At 42.6% G+C, this 27,892-nt stretch overlaps 2 protein-coding genes across 3 annotated transcripts; one reads left to right on the top strand and one right to left on the bottom strand.

The window, feature by feature from the left end:
• The first annotated feature begins 162 nt into the window (after positions 1-162).
• Positions 163-8,512, top strand: LOC134456848 (large ribosomal subunit protein eL22). The gene is made up of 4 exons (XM_063208425.1): positions 163-256; positions 724-834; positions 1,203-1,327; positions 8,306-8,512. The coding sequence occupies exons 1-4, from the start codon at positions 245-247 to the stop codon at positions 8,448-8,450; spliced, it is 393 nt and encodes a 130-aa protein (XP_063064495.1). The 5' UTR covers positions 163-244; the 3' UTR covers positions 8,451-8,512.
• Positions 8,513-9,889: 1,377 nt separating this feature from the next.
• Positions 9,890-27,452, bottom strand: rcc2 (regulator of chromosome condensation 2). 2 transcript variants are annotated; one of them, XM_063208423.1, is made up of 13 exons: positions 27,325-27,452; positions 25,241-25,459; positions 24,646-24,739; positions 20,610-20,753; positions 18,566-18,697; positions 16,816-16,904; positions 15,853-15,967; positions 14,772-14,938; positions 13,544-13,724; positions 12,581-12,686; positions 11,840-11,912; positions 11,183-11,260; positions 9,890-10,970 (listed from the first exon to the last, which is right to left on the bottom strand). In XM_063208423.1, exons 2-13 carry the CDS (start codon positions 25,442-25,444, stop codon positions 10,866-10,868), a joined length of 1,488 nt encoding a protein of 495 aa, XP_063064493.1. In that variant the 5' UTR covers positions 25,445-25,459; positions 27,325-27,452; the 3' UTR covers positions 9,890-10,865. The 2 variants fall into 2 exon arrangements, with proteins under 2 accessions (XP_063064493.1, XP_063064492.1); XM_063208422.1 differs by lacking the exon at positions 27,325-27,452 and adding an exon at positions 26,922-27,254.
• Positions 27,453-27,892: the final 440 nt, after the last annotated feature.

The following is a 27,892-nucleotide window of genomic DNA, read 5'->3' as shown; positions in this document are numbered from 1 at the left end:
GACAACACATGTTGTACTGGTATTACCATATTGAATCAAAAGCAAACATTATTAACATAACACCATGGCAATGTTTATAACTGTTGCCAGTTGGCTGTACACTGGGGTTATGTTGTTACTTTGTAACACCAGACACACAGAGTTATGATAGAATGGATCAATCGATGATAACGGTATTTGACTGAGCAGACTGTTATTTGGCGCGTGCGCACCACCTTTTCTTCCTTTCTGCAAAATCTTCGCCATGGCTCCGGTGGTGCGTACAAATCATGTGGTTCAAGTCAAGCATATTGTCAACATTTACGGCGTTTCAGAGGCCGATTAAGCATTGGTGTCTGATTTTAAACTCTGGTCAATTCATCGAGAGTTGAAATCACTATCACCAACCCCACAAATTGAGTTATAAGCCCAGAAAATACCGAGGCCTCGTAGCTAACTCATGTATGCTAGCTAGCTGCCTAGCCATGATGTCAGTTTACTGTCCCGCTGCATTTAATCTCGTTACTGATTTGCACGACTGATATGTCTGGCTACAGTAAATTCAGAGTTACATTTTAATGGGTCAAAACATTACATTTCCCGCCTTACCCATACGTGGCAAAGTGCAGAACATTCGTCTCGAGTGAGGGCTGTTCAACAACATGGTGCTGTAGTTGGACATGACGTGTAGTAATCGTATTGCAGGTGACAGTGAATTAATTGTTATTTTGTTTCCGAACGCAGAAACTCAAAAAGCAGCCAGCCAAAGGCGGCAAGAAGAAGAAGCAGGTCCTGAAGTTCACCCTGGACTGCACCCATCCCGTGGAGGATGGCATCATGGATGCTGCCAACTTCGTAAGTGACAGACTATCAACACATTGTTGGAGTTTTGGTTTACTATGTAGCCAATTACGGACGTCAACTTCGCTTCAAATGATTGTGTCATGGGAAGTTCAGCTCCTTCCACCTCCTTCTTCTATAGTAATTGATAGCCCACGTATTCATAAAAAAATGAAATGTGGAAGTTAATCTAAAAGCCTAATCCCTTAAAAAATGAACAAAATTATGTTGCCCTCCAGTGCAGTCAAACCATGGATGATAAAAGAGCAGTCATAAAAACAAAATTTGATGATGATTGGGGAAAATTATGTAATTCTTGTCAGTGATGTTTGTTCTTTCCCCTCACATAATGTGCTCACATTTTCTGATGCCCCTCCAAACAGGAGCAGTTCCTGCAGGAACGCATCAAGGTGAACGGCAAGGCTGGAAACCTTGGGGGTGGCGTGGTGAGCATTGAAAGGAGCAAAAGCAAGATCACAGTGTCTTCTGAGGTGCCCTTCTCCAAGAGGTATGTCATAGAATTTAAAATGTTCAAGCATCTCACCATGTATTTTGTCACTCTTTAAAGAGGGTTGGGAAAAAAATATTATTCATTCTGTGATTGTGAACCATGCAGTCGGGTGTGTTGTTGGAATGAATTGTGAGATTCCTGTCTGGGTTTTGGTCGTCATCCAATATAGAAAATGCTTTTTATGCCATACTTTGTTTTTCCAAGCGTACCCCACCTGTAAAAAGTCTTGGAATGACTGCAGGATTTTAGATGTGGCTATTATTTTGCAGATTTTAGATGTGGTTTAGATTTGGCTATTTATTTTATTAGAGGTATTCGCTCTGCGTTGGATGTCTGGAAGTCTGAAGCTGTGGTGGACGGTGCTCATTTTACTCCCTGTCAAGTTATATGTTATTTACTATGAAAAGAGTTGACCCATTTGTAGAGGTGTGGGATATGCATGAACTTCCGTGCTTACCTAGACTCACAGGACACCAGATGGCAGAATGTAATGTGGAAATGAAAGGAATTGTTCATGAAACAATTGTTCATGCCCTGATGAAGGCCAATATGGCCGCAACGCCATATTTAACCATGTTAAATTAAAGCCTTTTTTGGACTTAAACTTCATCCGTTACAGATGAGCACCTGAGTAATATTGTTTGCAAAGTCTCCTGAGCGCTTCAAGCCCTTTAGTGTCTGTTCATGAAACATATTTTAGCTCGGTATGCCGTTACCATTGGAAAGGAAGTCCACTGATACCAACTTCAGTGCTCTCGCAGTGACCCAGTGACATATGGAGATATGGAATGTATTGTAGCTTGAAGCATGTCATTTGTTTGTTGGCGTTACAGCCCCTTGATGATCTCTAGAGGATGTTTGGTTGTTAGCGAATCATGAATGCTATATGTGAATGCTGTGGTATTAAGGGTGTAGATGCAAATAAGTGGAGGTTGTTAGAGGAAGTATCATTGGGCACCTTTCAAATGTCTACTGTACCACAGCAGACCATTGATTCCAATGGTGAATGGGTAGTGTGTTGATTCATATTGGTTACAGATTTCTTCTTGATCAGCAAGAACTGAAAATAAGCTGATTGAATGAAGCTGACATTATTGTGAAATGCAATGTCGCATCACAGGCAGAATGGGCAAGCCCAGGTTGAAAGACTGATCTATCCTATCCTGCAGTCAATTGGTGCTGGCAGATCTTATAACTAAACAAACAGACTGTGGCACTCCCTGTTGTAGCTTATTCCCTTACCAAGGGGTAGGAGGGGTGACTAACAAGTGCACACTGTGCTTTCTAACTGAAGACATGTCATCATGCTGGACTTGCAGTCGTGACAGTCCTATGACAAGCGATGTGTGCAGATATGTGCAGAGTTGAGTTTAAAACCACAGTGGCAGTGAAGTGAGGAAGCCCCTGAAATGGATTATTCGGACAACCAACTTCTGTCTAACCAAAGGTCATCCACAATCATTTCCTGGGTTTTGTAGTGGATGTCTGAAGTGTAAGGTAATGGGCAAAAAGCAGTCTTGAATTCAATTGTAACTGAGGGCGGGAATGCTTGAAATCTGTTCTACAAGGACCCATCATTTTGTTCTAGACGCCATGCTTCTGCATGTTGTTTAGGTAATGGTTTGCTTATTCCTCTTAGAAATAGTGCTCACAGTTAAAAGCTGCAGTTCAGTTAAAGTAGAAAGGTCTTAGCAGTGTTCTATAGGAGGTAGAACGAAATGTTTAAAAATCTCAAACGGCCACCGAGCGTACCTTATTATCCAGTTGAAGTTCCCGGGAATTTATTTTAAATTGAGAACTACAATCTAAATCCAACCCTATCCATTTCGTGGGTGTGCTGTGCATCTTTGCATCGGAGCATCAGGTCATAGTCATACAGTCGATGTTCATGGCAATCGCACAGACAATCGTGCAAATTTACCTGATTACAAACTGAACCAGCATGAAGTTTTGCATCAGCCCCAGACAACTTGAGCGGCAAAACAACAAGGAGAAGCTCATATTTCATTTTTTACGCTGCACACGCTCCTTTTAAAACATGCCCTGTGTGAGGGGATTTTGGCCTCGCGCAGGGACTGTTAAATGGAAAAGCATGGTGTACTGTCTGACCTGTCACTGCCGCCCCGTTGACTGTCAGGATTTGGCCTGTTGAAACTTTTCCAACTTTTGTCTTAAAATCAGGCAAGTTTGCCGTTTTTTTTGTAGCTAACAGGTATGCTGTTCTTGCAAACACTTTTAAAACAAGTAAGGTCGCCAAATTCCGCCCACTTCACTGATCACTTCACTGTGAACGTGATAATGTCACTATTTCAAATACTATTTGATTATGCTATCGTATATTTTTGGATAGCGGCAACTGTGTAGATGAGGTAATGAGCAATATTAGCTAACATTGGTGGCCCTTTCTATCGTAATTTGGAGATAACGTCCAGCATGTCCAAAATCTAGTTTCAGCACAATTCGCCGGCGAAAGGCTCCCAATTCCGCCCGCTTGATTTCAGGTCACGTCGGTATTTCCGTTAGCCTACTGTTATTCCTTCATGCTGTTTTGCTTATTTCGTTCACACTTGTAGTCCTAAAGCGAAACAGGGAAGCAGCCAGGGCGAGTTTTTAGCCAGAATGTCGTTGTGAAATTAAAGTTCCACCTTCATGCTGCCGTTACGACACCCTTCATTACAATGCTGTTTATGGCCGTTTGACTCAGTTTTAAATGTCATCACCGTTTCAAATTGTATGCATACAAACTCCGTATCATGTCGATATCCATTCCTGACTTAAACAGTGGATACATAATTAACTATCATCACTTATAAGTAGGCGGGCGGATTTGGGGAACGGGCGGAGGCGACTTGGCTATAGCTTGTTACGCACGCAGTGAAGCACTGGGCGCGCTCTGTTTCAAGTTCTTTGCATGGTCCGTAATTATAGGCTACCAAACGGGAAAAAAATATCCACATAGAAGAAATCAAGTCTTCAGTTTCAATAATCCACGTTACTGCGTTCCGTGGCACAAAGAAAGTCTCTCGCGGCCAAAAGTGACTGAGCTCACCTGATGCTTCTGATATGAGTTTACATTTTATTGACATGAAATTTAAACTTTGCAATGATTCACGGTGTAATCCAAAAAGTCAGAGAATGCGCGCACCCACCACTAAAGGGAAAAGGTCCCCAACACTGTTTGATGATTCATGGTGGAGTGAACAGTGTTGCCGACTTTTACTTTCCTCATACGCCGATGTAACCATCTGCGTGAGAATGATGGAATGCTTCGTTTGCACACCTCTTGCTGTTTCTTGGCTCGCAGTGGCTGTGTCGAAGACAAAGTTTGAATTCTTTGCCGTCTACAAACGCTAGAAATAGGCTGATCTTCTCGGTAAACCTACACAAATTGAAGATGGGCTGATGGTAGATTCTCTCGTAACAGCGTTAGTATCCAGATGATTTGACGACCTGTTTAAAAGGGGGTTGTAGCCTGCCAGCAGTCTCTGCAAGCCCGAATGATCACAATTAATGTTACCAGATTTTTTGCCAGAAGCGACTGCCGTTCTGACGGCGTTAACGTTCAGGGGTTATAAATGCGAAATGATAACTGACATGATGGACATCTAGGAACCGAAATGTGGAACCGACAGCCAAGGCACGTTTCGATGCCAAGTAGAACCTTAGCCTTTCATTCAATTCCATTAAGGAACCGAATTTCGGTACCCAGTCCTATATAGGAGGTAGTGAATGTATAGAGACAATGCAAGATTTCCGCTTGAAGAGGAGGGAGAGAGATACGAGTGCTTAAAGACAAAGATGCCAAGGAGAGGAAAGAGGGCAAAAGGGTTCGTGCAGAAAGTGAGGAAAGGTGCCCATTGAAAGGGAGAGGGGAGCGCCTTTTGTAGCCCCATGCCAAAGACGGGTGCACTCCATACCTGTCAATCATCCCTGAATTCACGATTCATTTGTTTGTTATCTCTCTGTCACATTATCTCTCTGTCACATTATCTCTCACATTATCTCTCTGTCACATTCCCTGTCTTCCCGATTTGGCATTTTCCCTCAAAATAACCAGATTTTTCACATTATAAAAAACACTGTAGGTCCTGAAAAGATACCCACGCCCCTGTCAGTTAGCCCGACGAGCCACACCCCCTCTATGTAGAGAGGCTGGGAGAGTCTTGCTTATCAATCTACCTGCCAGTAGATTTTATGCAAGGTGCCACCAGGAATTCAAGTTCCTTGAAAATTCGAGCTGGCACCCTCAAGCTCCGTAGGCGTTTGTGTGCCCATTCTTTGCCTCGCAGAAACCGTCAGTTCATACAACGCTGTTCATATGGTACACACCAGCCTTGGAATAGCGAATGGTGCGATTAACCCCATCATAACCTGCACTAGTTTGAAGTTTTGCATGAGCCCCAGACAACTGTAGAGACAAAATAACAAGGAGGAACTCATTGTTTCTCACACTGTACATGCTCCTTTTAAAATGTGTGCTGTGGGGGGGATTTTGGACAGGGCTGGCCTCGCACGCGGATTGTTGTGAAAAGTAGAATGCACCGTCCGATCTGTCACTGTCATCCTGTTGACTCAGGATTTCGCCTATTGAAAATTCCAGATTTTTGCCTTAAAATATTGGAATTGACGGATGTCCTGTGTACAGACAGGGAACACCTACCTAATATGGGCAAATGGGGGTCATCATGCATTCTATAAATACACTACACAGCTGACGGTTCCCAAGTGAGGGGTTCTCTCTAATATCCTAATTCCCATCCTCCCTTGCTCACTTGCCTCCCTCTAGCCTCATGATGACCTTACAGAAGTGTATTTCAATATCTTGCAAAAATGCAGCTCTTATATAATTTCCTCATTTGCAATCGGGATGGTGAATGAAGAATAGTCCCCCAAATAGACACAGAAAATTTGTTGTGGCTAAGCTGGCAGCAGGGGAAACTTAATTGTTTTGTCCACTGAGACGGGGTGTCAGCGAAACGTGAGGCCACAAGCGCAGGTCGAGGATGGAAGTCAGAGTTTACTGTGTTGCTGGCCTTGCCATCCCTAAAGCTCCAGTCAATTCATATTTGGCAGCCGTGGCTTAGTAGTTAGAGAGTTGGTCTTTCAATCTAAGGGTTGCAGGTTCGAATCCCCCCTGACCTCTCCCTACATCTCCATCCATGGCTGAAGTGCCCTTGAGCAAGGCACCTGACCCCACATTGCTCCAGGGACTGTAACCAATACTCTGGAAATGAATAACTGTAAGTCGCTTTGAATAAATGAAAGCGTCACCTAAATGCAATGTAATGTAATGTAACTCCCATAGATCCAGGGTTCTTTCCGGTATGCAGACTTGGAATGACTGACGCCCCACCTCCATGGAGAAAACAATAAAGTTTCCCCGCTGTCATCGTAGCCACAACAACTTTTGGGTGGACTACTCTTCAATCACCATCCCCGTTGCATGTGAAAAAAATTACATTAGTATTGCACTTTTTCAAGATATTGAAATACATTTCTGTCGTCAGTGACAAGGGAGGATGGGAGATAGGATATTAAAAAGAACCCCCAGTCTGGTACGCCCATTTAAAATGAGAGGGCGGAGTGTGTGGAGGGGAAATCATGACTCCTCACAGATAAGTAGATTACGGGGTATATGTCACAACCATAGTAGCCATTGGGTAAAATCAGACGGACATTCCAAACTTAAACAGACTTTGTCCCTCCCACCAGTAATTGTTTCTCAATTTGGCTGTTCCAGACCTTCTGTGTGAATGAAATTAGTGTCAGTGTATGGTAAATCCAGGCTACGTTTTTGTATTGTATTAGCAGATTGCCATCACACAAGTAACTGAAAAGCAATATATCACTCAATAAAATATATCAGTGTGTTCAGTGAGTTCACAAACAGCATAGGTGTCGATCCTGGCTTTAGAAAGTGAAAACCCTGCCACAAATTTGATCCAACCATCTCTGCCTTGCCATGAGAACTCAGTCAGGTAGATCAGCTATTTAGTACTAGGAGGAAAATGCGTCAAGGTTTTACTACACATCTGACCAGCACACAGAGAATTTGTTCATGTTTATTTGCAGAAATGCGTGTCAGCAAATGTTAAACCTGGGTCAATGGAATGCAGCTATGACCTAAGAACTGCAAACATATGGACAAATAGGTCCAGATGGACAGTACGCCATTAGCAGACTTGGAACACATTGTGACCTGTACCCTGTAGAACACAGACATGTCTAATGCAGCTTTGACCCAAAATATTGCAGGCATATGAGCAAAAATGTCAGCTTGTTTCAATGACATAGTTGTTGACCAACTCTTATCGGCACAGCACCTGGCAGCTGTTTCAAGTGAAGGGACGTAGGCTACATGCAGTTTACATTGAGAAAGTGGTGTTTGGGTGACAGACAGTTCATCCTTTGGCAGTGGTATGACTGAAATAGACGTGCTGCTTAAACATATTTTCACCTGTATGATACCTCGCTGCAAACAGATGGGTGAAATGCTGCGAAATGTTTTAGTATTCGTGTTTCTGTTGGCAGATAGAAACATGATGACCACGTTTTCCTAAGTGTGGTGTGGTGGTCTAGAAATCACAAGTGGTCTGCTCTACAAGCATTTGAACCAATGTGTAGGGCTTTAACAATATTGTATCGAACTGAGAATGTTTTATAAAGTTGACTTGTTTGAAAAAAGCAAATTAATTCATTTTAAAAAGAGACATTGAAAAAAATCATGGAGTGTATCGAACCGTAAGACAAAGATCGTGATACAAATCGATTTGTGAGTTGAGTTTATCGTTATTGCCCCAATGATGTGATGACACATTTGAATTCTCTCTTGTGACGCAAATACCTGAAGTACCTCACCAAGAAGTACTTGTTAACACATTTGAATTGTCTCTGTTTTTTTATCCACAGATACCTGAAATATCTCACCAAGAAGTATTTGTTAACACATTTGAATTCTCTCTTTTTTTACCACAGATACCTGAAGTATCTCACCAAGAAGTACTTGAAGAAGAACAACCTCAGGGACTGGCTGCGCGTGGTTGCGAACACCAAGGAGAGCTATGAACTCCGCTACTTCCAGATCAATCAGGATGAAGAGGAGGAGGAAGACGAGGATTAAATGGCAGCCCTCCTCCTTTTTTTTGTACATTCAATAAATCATCGTACCCTTACAATAGTTCACATTTAGCTCATCCTGGCTTTTTTTTTTTAAGGGGGGTGCTGGGGAATGTGGGTGGGTTATCTTTTGCTTAAGTTGTCATATCTTATCATTCAGTGAATGTAACAAAAAATAAATAGCCTTTTGGTGTTACCAGTATTAGTTATTTCATACATTAGTGTGTATAATCTCATAAACTAGTTCCTCTTAGACACATTTTGTATGCAGTGACCCCATAACAATGTTTCCACCAAACCCTTTCACAAAGATTTTTTTAGGCTACACCTGTCCATTACAGGGTGGCTAAATTTGGCCAGTGCAAAAGTGAAGTAAGAAGTTGAATTGGCATAGTGTGGGTGGCTACATTTGTTTGTGTTGGTGGAGCACAATCCTTGCCAAGTGACTTAACATGGAGCCGTCAATGTTTTTTTTGTCAGCCACATATTCTCATACGAAGCACAAATTATAACTACAATGTAGTCTGCACAACCTTTTGGACTGATTTTAGACACTTGTCTGTGTAATTCTAGCCAGTACATTTTTGTTTTACAAACTACTTGCCTAAGGTTTTGGAAGCACAGCAACTTTATCGCTGCATTATATAGATTCAGTCTGAAAATGGGGAATCATAACCTTGTAGCATACAGCGAGCGAGTGATCTGTCCTTGGAATGTCGGCATCTCACTGTAGTGGTCCATTATCTTACTGAGAGTGATAAAGTTCGCAATTGTCTGAATTGTCACCCACATAACCGCTGGAGTGTAAACATTTGGACAACGGAGTTCACAATTGGTATCAGGCAAATACAGTGCAGCTCTCAAACAGATTTATGCAGGGGTCAAAATGTTGGGACGGCCTGCTTGAGCTCCGGGGGGACTTGCATAAGAAAAACCTGATAGCTGACAACTACACACCAAACTCGTGTTCAGTGAATAGAATGCAAAAAAAGCAGTTTATGAAACGGTCAGCAGGTTTCTCATACCACAAATGTTTGTTTTTCCAGCCCTTCATTATTATTTGGGATCAGCTTCAGTCTGTCCCAAAACTAACACTGGTTTTCAGAAGAACTAACACAAAGATATTTTTAACTCACAAAATCACAGCTTTTTTACCAATTTACATTAATCTTTATTCAACATTTTCATGAAAAACAAGATGTTTTACAAATTGTAAAAGGATTGGATGTACTGTATTAACCCGAGGACATACACAGCTGATAAACAAATGAGTAACAATTTGTTGCAAGCTAACACAAACAGTAAAACTCTACTTTTTCCCTGGATTTTTCCTCTTCCTGTAATAGCCGTTCATTAGTTACCGTTATCAACCTGCAACCTCAGCCAAAGCACTTAAACAGGAACCAAGAATCCAAACTGCTCATTCAAAAGGGACAAAAGACATAAAAATGTCACCACTTTATTAAGCCTTCACTCAGATTGCACAAACTGACTTGACAAAAGACACAAGGACAATATTCGAGTAACAAAAGAAAAAAAAAGAACAAAGAATAAATAACCAACAAACCATCCATCGTGAACAGAGCTCAATTAAATTTTGAGTAAAACACTTGTCTTTGGGACAACATAAACAGCCATGCCCTTAAATATGTCACATAAAAGGCACAGATATGGAGTGTTGGTCGTCTTTTTTTTGTTTGTGTGTGTGATCCCAGTAGGGGGCCTGTACCTCATATGACAGTCTGTGTCTTAACAATGTAGCACCTTGTGTTTGGAAAAGGGAAAACACAGATCGCTTTCATTTCAAAATTGATGATTAAAAGAAACGTCAACCAAAAAAAAAAAAAACCTATAATGCTGTGTCGGGAATTCCAGCAGGAATGTAGAAGAAAGGGAATAAAAACGTGATGAGGGGAAGGGGTTTGGGTTAGGGGTCCACTGAGTGTTAAGTGCTTGGAGGGAAACAGGGCCTGATCTCCTCTCCCAGCAGAAACCAGTGGCATCAAACACACAAATGCTGGTAAGGGGAAACGAACAAACAAACACGAAAAATTATCCACTTGTTGATGCCCATCATATTGCAGTGTTGACTCTCATCATTAAGATTTGATTCAAATTCCCAATCTTCGTTATCTCCTCCCCACGTCATTTCTCCCACCATCATGCTAAACGGTTTTGTAACTTTGTATCCAAACAAACAATAATCCCACTTCTGCTTTGCCTGACCCAACCCTGTTCACCATCATCATAATCTTCAACCGTACACGGTGACCATAAAGGTGCTGGTTAATGTCTGAGGAGATGTGTTTGCTTCTGGGGCAGGAGGAGTAGAGGGATCGGGGAAAGAAAAAAAGTTACCGGTAACTCAGAAAACGACAAAATAATATGTCATGAGAAGTGGAGGGGGCGTTGGCCTTGCTCAGAGCGTGCGGGGGTTGTACTCTGGCAGCTTCTTCAGCTTCTCCTGTTCCTGCTCCGACTCCTGGCGGGCGATGATTAGGGTGTGGCAATAGCCCATCACCACCTGCGGATGGGGACACACAACATAAAATCACTGAGACATCTGCACACAATATAAGCCTTAGTTGGTAGAGTACTCAGCAAAAAAGACAAAACGTTACTCTGACCACAGAGTAGCCTGTATGAAAAGCTGAAGAGGTCTCTTCTCTTCAGCACATTGAATAACAGTTATGTATGATAAAAAGGAAGATTATGCATGTAAAACGCCTACTGTACCTGTTCTGAGTAGACTCCATCCAAAGTTTTCACTTCCTGGGCTGTAGTGGAAGACTTGGGCTTGTTGTCTCCATATCCCTGGAAAAAAAAGGATTCACAAAATGTAACAAAACTGCTTTATTCCATCCGCTGTGGTCTTGTTCTTATTTTCTCCATATCCCAATCCTACTCCCAGGCAGTGGTGTAGTGGAGATTTTTAAAGTGGGGGTACGCGATTTGTGACATCGTTGATCAATTAATTAGGCAATTTATGTCAACCCCCTATTTGTATTCAAACATGGACAGATTTTTTTTTTTTTAATCTCACTTCAGGAGAAGTAAGTGGACTGCGTACCACGCCCACTACAGGCCTGCTCCCAGGGCAGAAGGTCAAACAAACACACTCTATTACCTAACTTTTTTTTCTCCATGGTTTATTTTGAATCTTTTCTTATTACATCCAGAAGATGCAATTGGAATACAATTCAGTCAATACAATACAGTCTGGTATAAAAATAAAACAGGACACCTAACCCCCCTCCCATCAACACGACCACCTACCCATCCATCCATCTGAGCTTAGGCTCAAACTTTTGTTTTTGAAGTTATTGAGACTATTCTACCGAATCTTGAATGTCCCCTCTTCCTGGCCCATGCCATAGATTCCTCTTAACTTACCAGTTCTCCAAAGGTAGGAGAGGGGCCCCAGCTAATGGTGCTGTCGTCAGCGGCGATGATTATGCTGCTCTTCCTGGACAACAAATAATTACATAAACATTAGGAAAAAACTGGAAAAGGGAGCATCATTTAAAAGCAAAATCAGTGTGAGCCAAAGTAAGCCATGTTAAAATAAATATATAAAAAAGATGCCCAGGAATTTCACTTTGTGGGTGGTTATGAGAAGTAACCTATAAAAGGTTCATTCAGTGTCAACTACAGCTAGAATAATCATATGGCTTGTTTCCCCCACCAAGCCACAGCTGTTTCTATAAGAGCGATTACCACTTTGAGTTAACCCATTGATGCCTGATGTTGCGTGGCGCAACATTGGCCCTGGCGCTGCATTACGCAACATTCAGGCTCATGAGATTTGAGACAACTTTATTAAAAATCTCTGTTTGAGATGAATGAACACATTCTAATGAAAGATTAGGGTCTTAGCGCTTAAATGCAACTTGCATTTTTTTGCATATTTCAATTGCATATTTTTAAGTGCTTCAGAAGGTGAGATATTTAGGTTATTATAGGCTGAGAGCAGCTTTTCTTAAAAAGGGGTCAGGCATTCAGCATCCTTTTTTTGCAGGTGCCTTAGGCGTCAATGGGTTAACAAAGGTGAGTTATTTAACATGCTTTCTACAGTAAGCCTCCTGGCCCAGATCAGACTTGAAGAGTGGTTACAGAGGACACGAGAGCACTCACCCGCATGCAAGGCTACGAATCTTCCATCCACACAGGTCCTGCACAGCTTTGGGGTACATGGTGGACTCTCGAGAAGTGTTGGTGACGCCCCAGAAAAACAGACCACCTGGAATGGGAAGCTATTTTAAAATATGCACATCACACTAGTGTATAACAATCACTGGGCGCGTTCAGGGTGACAGAACCGTGCAGGGTGCACGTTCCCACGTTCTATCCTCGAACTGGCTGGGGTGTTCACGCTGGAAGTCTAAGCTTTTGGAATTGGAAAGAATATGTTGTTTTCCTCTTCAAACTGTGACAACATGGATGTCAGCAGGTTCATCCGGGTAACAAATTGTCACCTCGCATACAGAAAAGTTCAGCGCCTGGTATGAGAGCAGGTGTTTCACAGGTAAGCACTTTAGTTCTGGAATGTAACTGGTGCGGTAAAGGCCAAGGTTCTGGTAGGCCTGACAAAAGTAATTGTGCTCTAATTCAGTTGGCATTACATGTGCATCTCTGTTAATGTTTTCAGGCCGACCAGAGCGGTGCTGGTGCCCGTGCCAGTTTCGTTTGGCACCGAAGTGCTTACCTGCGATCTACACGCGTTCAAACCAACTTTCTAGCTAGCGAATGCCAAGATCTGCTGCGGAACAGGCACCGGCACAGTCCAGTCGGCCCAAACGTGCGACCATGCGTGTTCCACTGTCAAAACTGTGGTACCAAAACTTAGCCAGCTCAGTGCCAGACTATGCATTCCATGTTCCAGTCTGTCTTGCCTGACAAGGCTGCTTAGTTTTCAAAGTGAGAAGTCCGCACACTTGAAGTCGAAACGTAATCCAGCTATGAAATAAGAAAAGACAACAAAAAGGATTTTAAGTGTGCAGACTTCTCACTTTGAAAACTACCGTTGGCCTTCATCCTGCACCTTTTCCTGGGATGTGCACAATCCTCTCCTTCAACTGACAAGGCTGCAGTGCTTACCCATCTCACTGACGGCGAAGGAGCACTGGTATCCAGTGTAGATCTGGGCGGCCCCCCGCCCGGGGATGTCGAAGAGCTTGACGAGGCGCGGCACCATCTCGTCCTTCTGCTCCGTGTGGCCCAGGCGCCCATAGCCGCCAAAGCCCCAGGAGAATACCCTCTTTTGGGAGTCCAGCACCAGCTGTGTGACGCAGGAGGGATTGTTTGTTTGTTTACATTTATGGTCAATTATGCAGCTGTGACTATTTCATGGCCAGTACAGGTAATACAATTCACTTCACATTAAAAATCTACAAATAAATTAAATACATTAAATAAGTTTGGTCACATCAATACATTTTAAAAAGTTCAAAACCTTTAAAGGTAACATAGTGTCTTCTTTAAAAAAAAAAAAAAAAAAAAAAAACTGTTTGAAGCAGGAGGGAGACGAAAAAACAGAAAACATTCTGGGAGTCAGTATGACTACGTATGCAACTCATTGGATGCCAGTTATTTCCAAAAACTTGGAAAAAAATCTCCTGCACATTGACCGTTTTGCTTTTCTTTTTTTAATCTTTTATTAATCACATTTCTGTCCTAAACCTTCATCGGGTAATGATCAAGGTCTATGACCGAGACGTTGTGTATTCAAGAATAACAGCAAAATGGTCAGTGTGAGGGAGTTTTCAAATTGTCTGATGAGTGACACATGGGCCATCTCCAACACACCTGCTAGCTGCGGTGTGTGAAAACAATACAAGTTCAAACTATTTCCAAAACAAATAACCCAATACTGCCATGTTGAACATTGAGTCTTATGTCCATGACAACACTGCTCCAAACAAAATACAGAATTAGTCTATGGCAGTCAATGGCAGTGAGTACGGTAAGTTACACACATTAGTATTTACACAGAACGTATTTGGAATTCCTATGAAAAGGTCAGTAAAAGGTTGTCTTTTATCAATTCTTCCCAGTTGAAGTTGCACATAGATATGAGGTTGGAGTATTGCTCTGGATTAAATCAGTGTTTTTCCTTCCTTCAGTTTTGTTTCACCAGTTGCGTAACTTGAGGGGGAAAGAAATGGTCTTGTGTAAGGTTTCTCCAGATATAGAATTTCCAAACCAAACAAATTCACATACTCCTGAAGATTATGTGTTACTACGCCACGAAAATGTCCATATGCTACTACGCTTTTCCTCTGTTCCTTTTCCTTTCTTCCAAAAGAAACAAGTGTGCCGTACTCACTGTGTGATTGGCGCCGCAGGCTACATCTCGTGCTACAACGTTGGGCACAGGCAGCACCTGGCCGTCCTTGGTCTTCTCAATGAAGATGGCCACCCGCCGCGGGATCAGCTCGCAGTCGAACTCGATACGCTGGGCACGGGCAATGAACTTCCCATCTGAATTGTGGCCTGTTGCACACACACAAATTACATTACACTTAGCTGACGCTTTCATTTATTCAAAGCGACTTAGTTATTCTTTTTCAGGGTATTGGTTACAGGCCCTGGAGCAATGCAGGGTTAGGTGCCTTGCTCAAGGGCACTTCAGCCATGGATGGAAATTTAGGGAGAGGTCAGGAGGGATTCGAACTGCAACCCCTAGATTGAAAGACCAACTCCCTAACCGTTAGGCCACGGCTGCCCCAAATACGCATACACATATGCACACGCACACACAAATAGGATACGCATTATGAGGACCAAGCCAATTCCGCTAGCAGCAAGTGGACCAGCTGCGTCCAGGTAAAAAAATAAATAAAGAAAACATGAAGACAATTTCCATTCGACCCTCTTAGTGCTTAAGTGAGCAGCATTGATGTAGACATACCATAAACTTTTTGTGCTACGGTATGTAATATTCCGGCTTGTTTGACATCAGATGGATGGCTCGGGGCTAGCAATGCATCCTGGACTTGAAATAGGGGGTGGAATAGAAGGGGAATACTCCAGAGTTCAGAGAATAGAAACCCCTGACACTGAATTGAGTAACTGATCTGTTTTGAGTATGATCAGCTGATTCGGGCTGGATCAGGTTTACTTTCTGAAACAGGAATGGATGCCTCTGCCACGCGGCGTCCAAAATGCTTCACAGTAAGCCAGCCAGACGCATGTTCAGCAGTTCAGCCAGTTCAGCACGCATGAAGGTATAATGAGGTAAGTCTAAGGTCTACTAGTCTAAGGTGTGTTTCTGGAAAGTGTAGTTGTTAACCTGTTAGCAACTTTGTAGTTGCCAATGGGAGACTGCATTGCAAACAACAAAGTAGCTAATGTAGTTAGCAACTATGGTTTCGAGAAATGCACCCCAGCTTCCTGTGGACACATACCTAGCTGGCCGTACTCTGGGCATCCGAAGGAGTACAGGTTACCCTTGCAGTCCACCACCATACTGAACTCAGCACCGCACGCCACCTTCACTAACGGCTGACCATTGTACATCACCTGAAACACAACAAGAAACATGGACATCAGCGTCAATGTTATTGATATTTTGTACGACGATATAATATGAGCTCCCATATGAGCATATTAAAGCAAAAATATGTTATCTTGTTAGATGTGTCAGTGCCCACCATTTCTGGCGTTTTGTCTTACAATTTCTACTTGACTGAAAACAACAACAGTTTGTCTACATGGCATAATTATAGACATCAATTCACTGGTGTGAGATGATGAAGGGCTGGCATCTGGCTTTTGTCTTCATTGTTTTCTTTCTAATATCCTAACTCCCCTCCTCCCTTGCCTGCCTGTGGACTTGTGATGACGTCATTGACGACAGAAATGTATTTCAATATCTCACAATAGTGCAACTGTAATGTAATTTTCTCATTTGCAATCTGGATGGTGAATGAAGAATAGTCCCCAGAAAGTTGTTGTGGCCACGCTGACAGCGGGGAAACTATTGTTTTCTCCAAGGAGGCGGGGTGCCAGCAAACACGAGACCACAACAAGCACAGGTCAAGGACAGGAATTAGGATATTAGAAAGAACCCAAGGACTAAATACAAATGTGGACTAAATGCAAAGGTTTGTTAGCCTGATTATAATCGACATTCAAATCTCTTCGAGACTTGGTCTGACCAAGAGCATAGCAATTAATCATTTCCCAAACGGCATGGTTGACCCGCCTCCCTTGGTTTGCTTATATTTATTTGCTTACCGGCAAAGTGGGAGGAGTTCCTGTATTTTCAGGAACTAAGAAAGTACTTGCATTGCTCTTGACCTGACTAGTTGCAACAGCCAGGCTAAATATTTGTGGGTGTACATGCAGAGGAAGGGAGATGTGCTTACTGCGGCCGGGGTGAGAACGGCGTCCGTCTGACTGCCCTGACCCAGTTGGCCCAACTTATTCTCGCCAAACGAGTAGCACGTACCACTTTCTGGAGAGGGGAAAATCGAGTTAGCACAGCAACATGATACACATGCATGCAGTATACTTCTACAAGGATGTTTATTTGTCATATACATAGACACTTAAAGTGATATTGTCTCATTTTTGGAAATACAATTATTTCACCTCTCCTTGAGTTAAATTACCTTTCTCCTATACTTCAATTCATTCTCTGAATATGGCCGTGCAAATTTTACCTCCAAGCCAGCAATTAACATGGAATTGTATGAGACCAGCTGGCGGCTAGGTAGTCTCATAGGACTCAAGGTTAACTGCTGGCTTGGAGGTAAAAATGTGCACTGCCATACTCAGAGAACGACTTGAAGTACAGGAGAAAGGTAAAACGTAATCATTGAACTTAAAGGGACAGTTTGGTCAATTTCAACATGCAGTTGTATTGCTCACGCTACCCTTGACTTGTCAGTACCTGGTGATGCCACATTTTTCGGCTCAGCCCTTTCCGAGATATGAGCAATTCTAATGGGGGCAGCGTTTGTTTACATCTTTAAAAAATGAAACATAGGCCAACTCCAAATATTTTCCCAAAAGGTACTGCTGTTTGCTAGTTGTCTGCTGATGTTTTATAACCTTTTGGATGTTTTTGGGAATAAATAAAAAAAAAATTTGAAATGTAAACAAAGAGCTGCCCCCATTACAATGACCAGGATCTCGGAAACGGCTGAAGAAGAAGAAAAAAAAATCTCAGGCACTGACAAGTCCAGGGTAGTGTGAGCATTACAACTGCATGTTGAAATTGACCAAACTGTCCCTTTAAGGGGAGGTGTAATATGAGCTTATTTCCAGAAATGGCACAGTATCACTTTAAAGTTTAAGTGTCACAGGTCATGAAATGAATGGCCTGTGCAAAACAAGTGTGCCAAAGATAGATGTGCATGTGTATGCGGGTGTGTTTGGATTCAGCACACGACTCTTGATAACAAATGCTTAATGTAGTTTGAGTACAAGGCATGCTTCATTTTATGTATATGTTGGCTGCATCTGCACCTTGTCAATATCACACATCATCCCAGGGGTTCCCAACCTTTTCGATCTTGGGGCCCACTTGAAATGTTCAAATGTTCAGGGCCCATTTCTGACCCAATAATACATAAACAGTACAACTCACATAAATAACAGTCAACACACAAATATTTTGATTCTTATAAAATGATTTCCAGCCCACTTGGAATACCTTCAGAGCCCACAGGTTGAGAATAACTGACATATCTGTTCTACAGACTTACCAAATAAAGATCTACGTTGTGTGCAAACTGGTAGTTCAACTAAGTTACATTACATTACATTACATTGCATTGCATTGCATTTGGCAGACGCTTTATAAACAAAGCGACTTACAATCAAGGACATAAATCATAACCAACATCACTAACAGGTACAAAGTGCACAGGAAATATGCAGAACAGGAAGTGCAGATGCAAAGAAGGGTTAGTTTTGTTTCCCCCTTCAATAAAATACAGTAAATTGTGTAAGTTGTTTTAAGTTGTGTGATATCCTTACCAGTGAGATACCTTCAGTGCCCACAGATTGAGAATAACTGACATATCTGTTGTCGAGACTGACCAAATAAGGGCCAAAAATCTACATTGTTTGCAAACTGCTAGTTCAACTATGTTGTGTGCTATTCCTTACCAGTGAGCGCCAGAGTGTGGTTGCGTCCACAGGCGGCTGAGACTATCACCTCCTTGGCCAGCCCTTCCACCAGTTTGGGGGCGTCCAGACGCTTGGTGTCCCCGTGGCCCAGCTGCCCTCTGTCGTTACGCCCTGTCACCAATCAGAGAAAAGACCTTGAGTCAATGGTACTATGATTTTTTTTTTATTTTTATTTTTTTAATTTAAGTATTTTTTGGCAATCATTATTATAGGACAGTGTGAGAGTAGACAGGAAATGACAGATGGGGCAGGGTCGGGAAATGACCCCGTCCGGACTCGAACTGTGGTCCCCGTGGGCAATGTAAGCCCAAATGTGGGGGGCTTAGCACGCTGCGCCACAGCGCCTGCACCTGTACTCTGAAAGTTTGAAGATTCCCAGTCATCCAAGACATTGTGGTCAAAGGAGTAAAGTTCAAAGTTACTGGATTTTACGGGCCCTCGTAATGTTTAATATTCCCATCATTTTTTCTTGCCCTAGCCACCATTATCATTAAGAGGTACTTTTAAAACCCTTTCTTAAAAGCTTCTAAGTTCTGGGCTTGGACAAGGTTAAAACCACAGCTAACATCCTTATGGACTCTCGTCAGCTTCTAAAAATGTTTCAACGTTGTTCCAAACCAAAAACCCTTTTTTGGCACAATGGGCAGATGTGACATCAGGTGGACTTGCTCCAGCTCCATGTTCTAAAAGTAAAATTTAACCTCACTCCAAGCCTTTCCCGTCCTTCATTTGGAGAGACATGTGTTCCTTAACTTCCTTTGCGATCAGTAATGCAACGCTAACATTATGGCATGATAGTACCAAGCAGTGTAACTGTACTATATGCCCACGCCATGCATTTCTACTACTACTACTGAATCATTACACTTTCTTAACATGAAAATACTTGTACATTACACTTACCCGACACCTTCATCCAAAGTGACTTGGTTATTTACAAGGTATTGGTTACAATCCCTGGTTAGGTGGCCTTGCTCAAGGGAACTGCAACCATGGATGGAGGTGTACGGAGAGGTAAGGGTGGGATTCAAACCTGCAACAGTCTAATCTCAAGACCACCTCCCTTAAAGGGACAGTTTGGTCAATTTCAACATGCAGTTGTATTGCTCACGCTACCCTTGACTTGTCAGCACCTGGTGATGCCACATTTTTCGGCTCAGCCCTTTCCGAGATATGAGCAATTCTAATGGGGGCAGCGTTTGTTTACATTTTTAAAAAATGAAACATAGGCCAACTCCTAATATTTTCCCAAAAGGTACTGCTGTTTGCTAGTTGTCTGCTGATGTTTTATAACCTTTTGGATGTTTTTGGGAATAAATAAAAATGTTTTTTTGAAATGTAAACAAAGAGCTGCCCCCATTACAATGACCAGGATCTCGGAAACGGCTGAAGAAGAAGAAAAAAAATCTCAGGCACTGACAAGTCCAGGGTAGTGTGAGCATTACAACTGCATGTTGAAATTGACCAAACTGTCCCTTTAACCATTATGCCAAAGCGGCCGCTGTTTGGCATGCATATCTACTGCTACTACTACTACTACTGCCATCATGTCCACAGGGGTGATAGTGAAAAAAAATCCTGAGCCTGAACTTTTTCCCCTGCTCTAACGACGACGACAAGATACTGCATAGTGACGTAACGTAGGCTTATTTTGACACATTATTCAAACATTTAATAGCCTGTGTATGACCATTATTCAAGCCTAATAGTAGAAGAAAACCCTGAACCTGTAACACTTTCTGAGAAAAGAATAACCTAATGGCGAATTATTATCAATGTGTTTATTTTTGCAGACTCTGTCAAGCCTGAAATCAGGCATGGAGTCTGAATACTATCAGCCCTGTGTCCAAGTACTCACCCCAGCTCCATAGCTTGGAGTCTGAATACTATCAGCCCTGTATCCAAGTACTCACCCCAGCTCCAGAGCTTGGAGCCTGAATACTATCAGCCCTGTGTCCAAGTACTCACCCCAGCTCCAGAGCTTGGAGCCTGAATACTATCAGCCCTGTGTCCAAGTACTCACCCCAACTCCAGAGCTTGCCGTCTGTGGTGATGAGCAGGCTGTGTGCAGCGCAGGGCCCGGCCACCACCACACTGACCTGCACGTCGCTCAGGCAGCCGTAGCGGTGCGGACCCCACAGGTTCTGGCCCAGGTTCCTGTACGCAGCTGATGCAACATGCACAACACAACACACACGGAGACAAAGACAGGCCGACACACACACACACGCACGCACACATGGAGACAAAGGCAGGCCAACACACACACAGTCAAAGACAAACACACACACAAAAAAATGACTTCAGTTTCAATGATCATTAAAACAGGTTTAGCAATAGCATTACATCATTTGAGGTCTGACGAAATGAGTTAAAATGAGCCCCAAATTAGCTACTAGCTAGCCATGCTGGCACAGCACACAGGCAGCTCCGGCGCTGGAGCCTGAGTGTACCGTGAAGAGGAAATGTCCACACACTGGATGACCAAATCAATTTATGCAAAAGTATGCCTCTGCTGGCATAGCACGCATAACTGCTGTTGTTTAACAGTTCAGTGATTGGTGCATTGTGTAAATTGTCAGATAAGACAACATTACACCAGTTACGTGTAGTCTATGTGCCTTGGTTCCTTTTGATGTCTTTAGGGTCACATTATCCATCATGTTTGACAGGCATTGATTGGCTTCACATGCAATACATGTCATTTGGCTTGATCCTGGCAATATTCCGCCAAAAACAGCTCTAATGGCTTTCAAAGCATACACTTACTATCCTGGTTTTACCAGACAACATTAACTACTTTGTAATCCATTTTTAGTCTGGATCCTAGATGCCCTGGAGCGCTTGGGTGGGAGGAGTGAGCTCAGCTCTGATTTGAAATGAGTGGTGACCATGACCAATCGCTGACAGTTGACGTTCACGATGCATGTTATTATGCGCCCAAATGCGTCCGCTTATTGGCCGGCCGCCTGGAGGACTACTAAACCCTCCCCAGAGAAACGTAAGCATCAGACCATTCCTGAATTACGTAGTAAGTAATTCAAAATGAATAGTCTGACCTGTTGGGCTATACACTTACAGCCTCACCAGTGACATCTGTTAGTGCGATTCATAACTGAAATCTACAGGGCCCAAACCATTAATAGGCATTTTGAGAATGTGGTCAAGATGGGGGTCTGGCAGCGCTGCTCTTGCAGAAAATAAACTTTGCAGACACGACCTTCACCTTGTATGGGGACAAATGAAGCCGGATGGAGCTGATGCGGCATGTTCGCTGCAAGTGCACTGTCTGCCATCTTGAAACATGCTTGAGCATGTATTCTTATAATGCAGCACACACACACACAGATCAATTCGGCATTGATCCAGCCCAGAGCACAGGGCTGTGAAGGCCATGCAGTTCTAGCAAGACACACTACTGCGAAGAGGATGCTCTTTAAAAATTAGGGCTGTCAGTAGATTAAAAAAATTGATCTAATTAATTACAGAATTTGTAATTAATTAATCTAATTAATCACACTTACTCGTATGTTCTTTTCATGACGCGAAACAATAATAATCATAATAATAGTAATAATAATAATAATAGTAAAAAAAATAATAATAGGCCTATAAGCCCTATGATGTACTAATATGTTAAAATAGGCCTGGTAAACAGAGTTAGTGAATAAATAGGCTATCTATCTATCTATCTATCTATCTATCTATCTATCTGAAAAGGTCAGAGTTCAAGGAAATGGGAACACCCCCTGATGAAACAGATGACGTGCATTCATTCACGTTTTGTTTACATTTTGGGGAGCTGGATTAGCCAGGAATGATAACTGCACTGAGCTAGCCAATAACCCTTGCTTGGACTAAACATTGATTCTACACCAAAATATTCTATGGATATAAGACAGGACAAGAAAGACTGACTGACTGATGTAAACTTCTCCAAACTATCTGCACGAAAGGTAAGACATCCTATCTCTGTAGGCTATAGCGATTGGTTGAAGCTAGAAAACGTCAGTGTCTGAGGTGTCAGTGGAAGTTAGCGATCAAAGTTGTCAACTTGACATCTGTGGCACAGTGGTATTATTTTATTCTGAACGTGGCATGTATCACTCAAATCGCTGTAATCACAATCCAACTTGAGAAGATCATCTTCCAGCACTTGCGATGACTTTGTGCTGGCAAATTGAAATCCCTATAGGCTACTCTGCGCTGTTGACACTTGCACTGTAGCTTGTGTCATGGGGTAATTTCGGAGCCTGTAATATTTTGATTCTTATGTGCAGCGTGGAAAAGGTAGCGATTATCTATCAAGTGGTTTGATGTTGTAGTGAATATACAAGTGTTGTTCTGCCGATGAGCAGAAACCTCTGCTGAAATTGCGGTCGGCTCTATGTAGTAGCTTGGCTACCGCGGTCACACTTCATGAACACAAATATTTGCGTCGTGTGTTTCAAAGCCTGAACAGTCAATGCATTCGTATGCTGGGCTATAGTTGTATGAAAGATTTAAGTAGGCCTACCACAAGTCCAACTATTATACAACTGCCATGGCCAAATCAAATGATAAACTGTCTTGAAATGCGCCTGTATTCATATCAGATGAACCAGCTGCCGAGCGCAGACTTGTAGCTTACATCTCCTGATAAAATGCTTTCTAAAAGTTATCAAATATAGACAAATCGATAATGGGAAAAACACCACATTTTGTCTGACATGTTATTAGTTGTATTTAAGCTGTAGAGATTGTCTGATTGCTTGTGTTAATTGAAGGAAAACGTCGTTGGTCCACAGCTATTTTTTAACTGAACAGCTGCTGGCAGCAATGCAGCGTCAAATATCTCGTAATAATTCAAAAATATCTAAAAATAATTAAACACAAACATATGCTTTTGTTCATGAAAAAAGACAGAAAAGTGTCTGTATTTGTTGTAAGCTTATTTATTGTATTTTAGCTTTAGAAGTTGACGGACGGCTTGTATTTATCACAGCGTGAGTGAGTGAATTCAGTTGCCACGCCATGCGCTTAGAACGTATGTCTACCCATAAATAATTAATGCCATTAATTTTTACAACGCGTTAATGCGCCTTGTAATTAATTAATCGAATTAACGTGTTAAAATGACAGCCCTAAAAAAAAAATAATAATAATAATAATAATAATGTGGAAATTACTGCACTGCCATGGGCTGGGCTGGGCTGTGTAAATATGCAAAGCTGCACATCACAAGGCCAGAGGTGTAAGCACATGTAAAATATTCAAAATGGTGCGACTATCTGTGTTTGTAGAATCTTGTGTGTGAGAGTGTGTGTGTCACTGATGCATGTTTACAAAGGAATCAGTGAGAATACCATTACTGCATGCTAATACCCTTGGCTCGAGTGCAAACCCTTGCATATGCAAGGCAAGTGTACATGGCCAATAAGAACTGATCGTGAATGGGGCACCTAAGTCTCCACCCCTTCCGGGCGCCTTATGGGGCTGGCAACGGAAAAACTTTTGACTGGGCTGTAATGGACTGATCAAAGCTATTTTCCGACCCACCTCGCATTTCCCCGTCGATCACACATATGCTGTGCCTCAGAATTAATAACAACCAATGGTGTGCTTGTTGACTTCACTTGGCAAGCGATTTTTTAGTTGTGTGTGTGCAAAAATATGTAATTATTTGGACTACACAACAGACGTCGCATGTCCGACGTGCAGCCACTTAACCCACGCTGCAGCGGTAGGGTTGGCTGTGCCTCGGTTCACGTCAGATATGCGAGGCGCAAGTGTAGTCTCCAACACAGTTTTGCACAAAAGCTAAAATAACGTTTCTTGCGTGCCGAAAATGAGTGGTCTTACGACGCAAATCCAAACCTTTCAAATTCACTGTCATCATATGTGAAATCCGGAGAACATGCCAAACGGGATGAGGATTTAGCTTGACTCGCTCCATTGACTCGCATTCAAAATTTTGCGAGCTCCTGCCCCATGTATCGGAAGTAGAAGGGCGTGACTTAGGTGCCCCATACACGTTACATGTGGACATGACCGGTAAAGCGGCCAATCACGTTACTCACCTTGCTGCTTTGGCACCTCCTTCCTCCCAATCAGATCCCAGTTGGTGGCTCCAAAAATGACCAGCTGGCCCTTGCCTTTGGGAAGTTCCAGTTTCTAAAGGAAACAACGCCGAACAAGACCATGAACTTGAAACTCTGTGAGGTAGGGGGCCCGTGCAAAGGTGTCTGCTGCGTCTGCTCATGCAATATTTATTAATGCTGCTTAACATGACCGCCGTGTGCCAAAACACACAAAAAGAAGGGATTGTTGTGTTGTGGCGTTCTGTGCCAAGACAGGACACCGATAACGTATACATGGGTTCGCAGTGTTTGTGAAACACAATGTTATGAGGATGGGCAAGACACTGGCAGCGGTTTCCAAAAATCAGAGGTTGAGTTGTGCACAGTTACTTTCGCGCAGTCAGGGGAAAACAAAAATTTAGAACCCATGTATATAAACAGTTGCCCTTAGGGACCAAGCTTAGGGTTCAAGTCCCGTCTGGGTTATATCTGCCATCCTACCACATCTCTCTCGCTCTCTGCTCACTCTCCAAACTGTCCCATCATAATACAGGCAAATACCCTAATTTACGCAGAAAGAAAGAAAAGGACTCACAATCTTCTCCTTGACATCCTCGGACACAGTGACTGGCGTGAGGCCGGGCTTGGGGGCTGTCCTGCCCGGCTTCTTGGTGTTCTCCTGCTCATAGTCGTCAAACTCGTCGTCGCTGCTGAACTCTCTGTCTTTCTTGCGGCCGCCTGCCCTTTTCCTCTTTGTGCCGCCGTTCCCTGAGATATCAGTCACCTTCTTGCGGGGCATTGTAGCTTAGATTTCCTGTGACACAAGGGGCGTGTTTTTTTTTTTTTTAATTATACACGAACTGATAACAATACAAAAAAAGAGTAAACTATGATTCAATGACTTGTGCAGGACGTGTGGTGGGGTGAGTTGAACCTGCACTTAAACTCAAGACTGCTTGTGAAACTGTGTTTGTGAAATCAATGACAATCAATGAGTCATTTCCAGACGTGTAATCAAATGTGTGAAAATGGCCGAGTGCATTTGTGGGACCAATAGACAAAGAGCTACAACAAGAAAAAAGATCTGTTTCGCCTGAGACGATGTGATGTCATCATATCTGATGAGAACACAGTTTATTAATTATGTAAGGTATGCTGCCATATGAATATTTCATATGAAAGCTCACAGTAAAATCATTTTCCATATGGGGGGACTGTATGGCAAAACTGGCTTTCTTTGCATAGCAAGCAAACAGTGCAGCCAGCAAGACATGTAGAGCGGTTCAGCTTAGTGAAAGGCATTTTAATCTCACGAAGAGGGATGGTTGGTTGTTGCAAACCCCTGCTTCAGAATCAGCAATGACGACTATACCCAACAAAGCTGCAACACCCTGCCTATTTAACCGCTGTTCAGAATAAAGCTATATTTGTCGACATGTCTTGGGTCAGCAAAAAACGCCGCACAGCGAAGTATATAAAATGGGCATCACAGCCTAGTAAAAATGGCACAATCCTCTCATTGGTTAAGACCTCGCACGAACCAACCAGAGGATCTTATGAGGAAAAAGATGAAAAGTTCATTGCATTCTGGAATGAATGAGTCTTTTACTCGACAAATTATCAGCCATATAAACATGAACAACATTAAAGTTGATTGACGTTATGTACGCCATAACACCAGGGAGAAGCACTTCCCTAAAGTGTTCTTCTTGGTTAATTATAAGGCGTGCTGTCTATAAAATACTATAAAGCCTGATTGCAATATCTGATGTGCATTTGGAATTGCAGAGGCGACTGAAATGCCGGGTGCAGAAACCGAGCTAAACAAAGGGGCAGCATTGGCATACAATTTGGATAGCGTGACGACGGGGCTCACGGCATAGAGGGTCCGTTCAGTTCTTTGTTAGCTTGAAGCCTATATTTTGTACGCAGCTGGCTTCAAGATTAGCCGTCGGTATCTGACCAAACCAACTATAAGATTAGTAGCTAGCAAACTAGCCATTCAATGAAGCCGTGAGGCGCTCCATCAAACCAATTTCTATTAATAGTGCAATGCTATAATACTTCAACACGGTGAATTCCTCCACCGTTTCTGCTGTGGTGACAAAACAAGGCTAATTACACTGTTGTCAGAAATACTGCACATAGCAAAAAGATGGCTATTGTAAGCAAGAGGTTTTTTTGTGAGCTAACGATACCTATATAGCTAGCCAAGCTGCGGTAAATGCTAGGTCAGTTAGCATTAACATTATTATTTTTAACAAAGCCATACAAACCTTGAATGCAATATCTTGATGGGAAAGTTTTTTTCTCCGCACCGCAATAAAGACAGTAGTTGATAAGTTAGCTGGAAAGTTCAACTTTATGATGGCGTTAATAAAGTTAGAGGATGGCAAGCGACCGAATGGTTTCCTGATTCTGATGCGTCTCTCGTGTCTGTCCGTCTTCCTCGTTTTTTGATTGATTTTGAACAAAAGAATCTGCAGTCTCCACGGTCAAACCACGTGGGTGCTGCCTTACATTCATTAAATTACAGTCAGTTGGGTAAACGGGAAAGTATGTGAACATCCGTCGGAGTTCGCCTACCTTACCATCCTATTTGCACTAAAACTTTTTTTCATGTGAAATTCAAACCGGTGAATCTATTCTAAATATTCTAACCTTTGGGAAAATTCTTACCTGTTGTAGTCTGGACTTGACGATATGTGAGGTTGCCCTGAAATAAGGGAGGTCTGTCTCACCATAAGCCCTCCCCCTCTGTCGTCCGTCTTTTTTGTTAAAATGTAAATATGCGCTGAGATGTGTCATACCCTGCCTACAAAACAGAAACACATGGGAGACTTTTAGGACTAGGGAATTTAAAAACTACACTTCTTCTGGAGTCCGATTATATTATATGCTTACAGCGCCCTCTTGTGGGTCGGAGAAGCAGTAGAACTAACTCCGTATCACCAAAAGAAAGATGTTCAGCCACAGCTTGTGGTGAACTTCAGATCGTGGTTGTAGAGAAGACCATGATGATGATGACTCTTGAGAAAATAGGCGACTCTGCTTTATTTTAGGCATTACCCTATACACCAGCCCATTTGAAATGCAAAAATTGGGACATTTTAAATAATCTTCCGACTTTTAAAATGTCTACCTGAACAGATTCAGCATGCGAGCATTGGGCCATCCCAGAATACAGCTTGGATGGACAGTGGAGCAGGGCAGAGTGGTGTGGCATTGCTATGGGTCTGGGGCCAGG

This window comes from Engraulis encrasicolus, chromosome 10 (genome assembly GCF_034702125.1).
Source record: "Engraulis encrasicolus isolate BLACKSEA-1 chromosome 10, IST_EnEncr_1.0, whole genome shotgun sequence".
Lineage (NCBI taxonomy): Eukaryota > Metazoa > Chordata > Actinopteri > Clupeiformes > Engraulidae > Engraulis > Engraulis encrasicolus.
The sequence above is the reverse complement of the archived record's forward strand: the minus strand, read 5'-3'. Positions and strand labels throughout refer to the sequence as shown.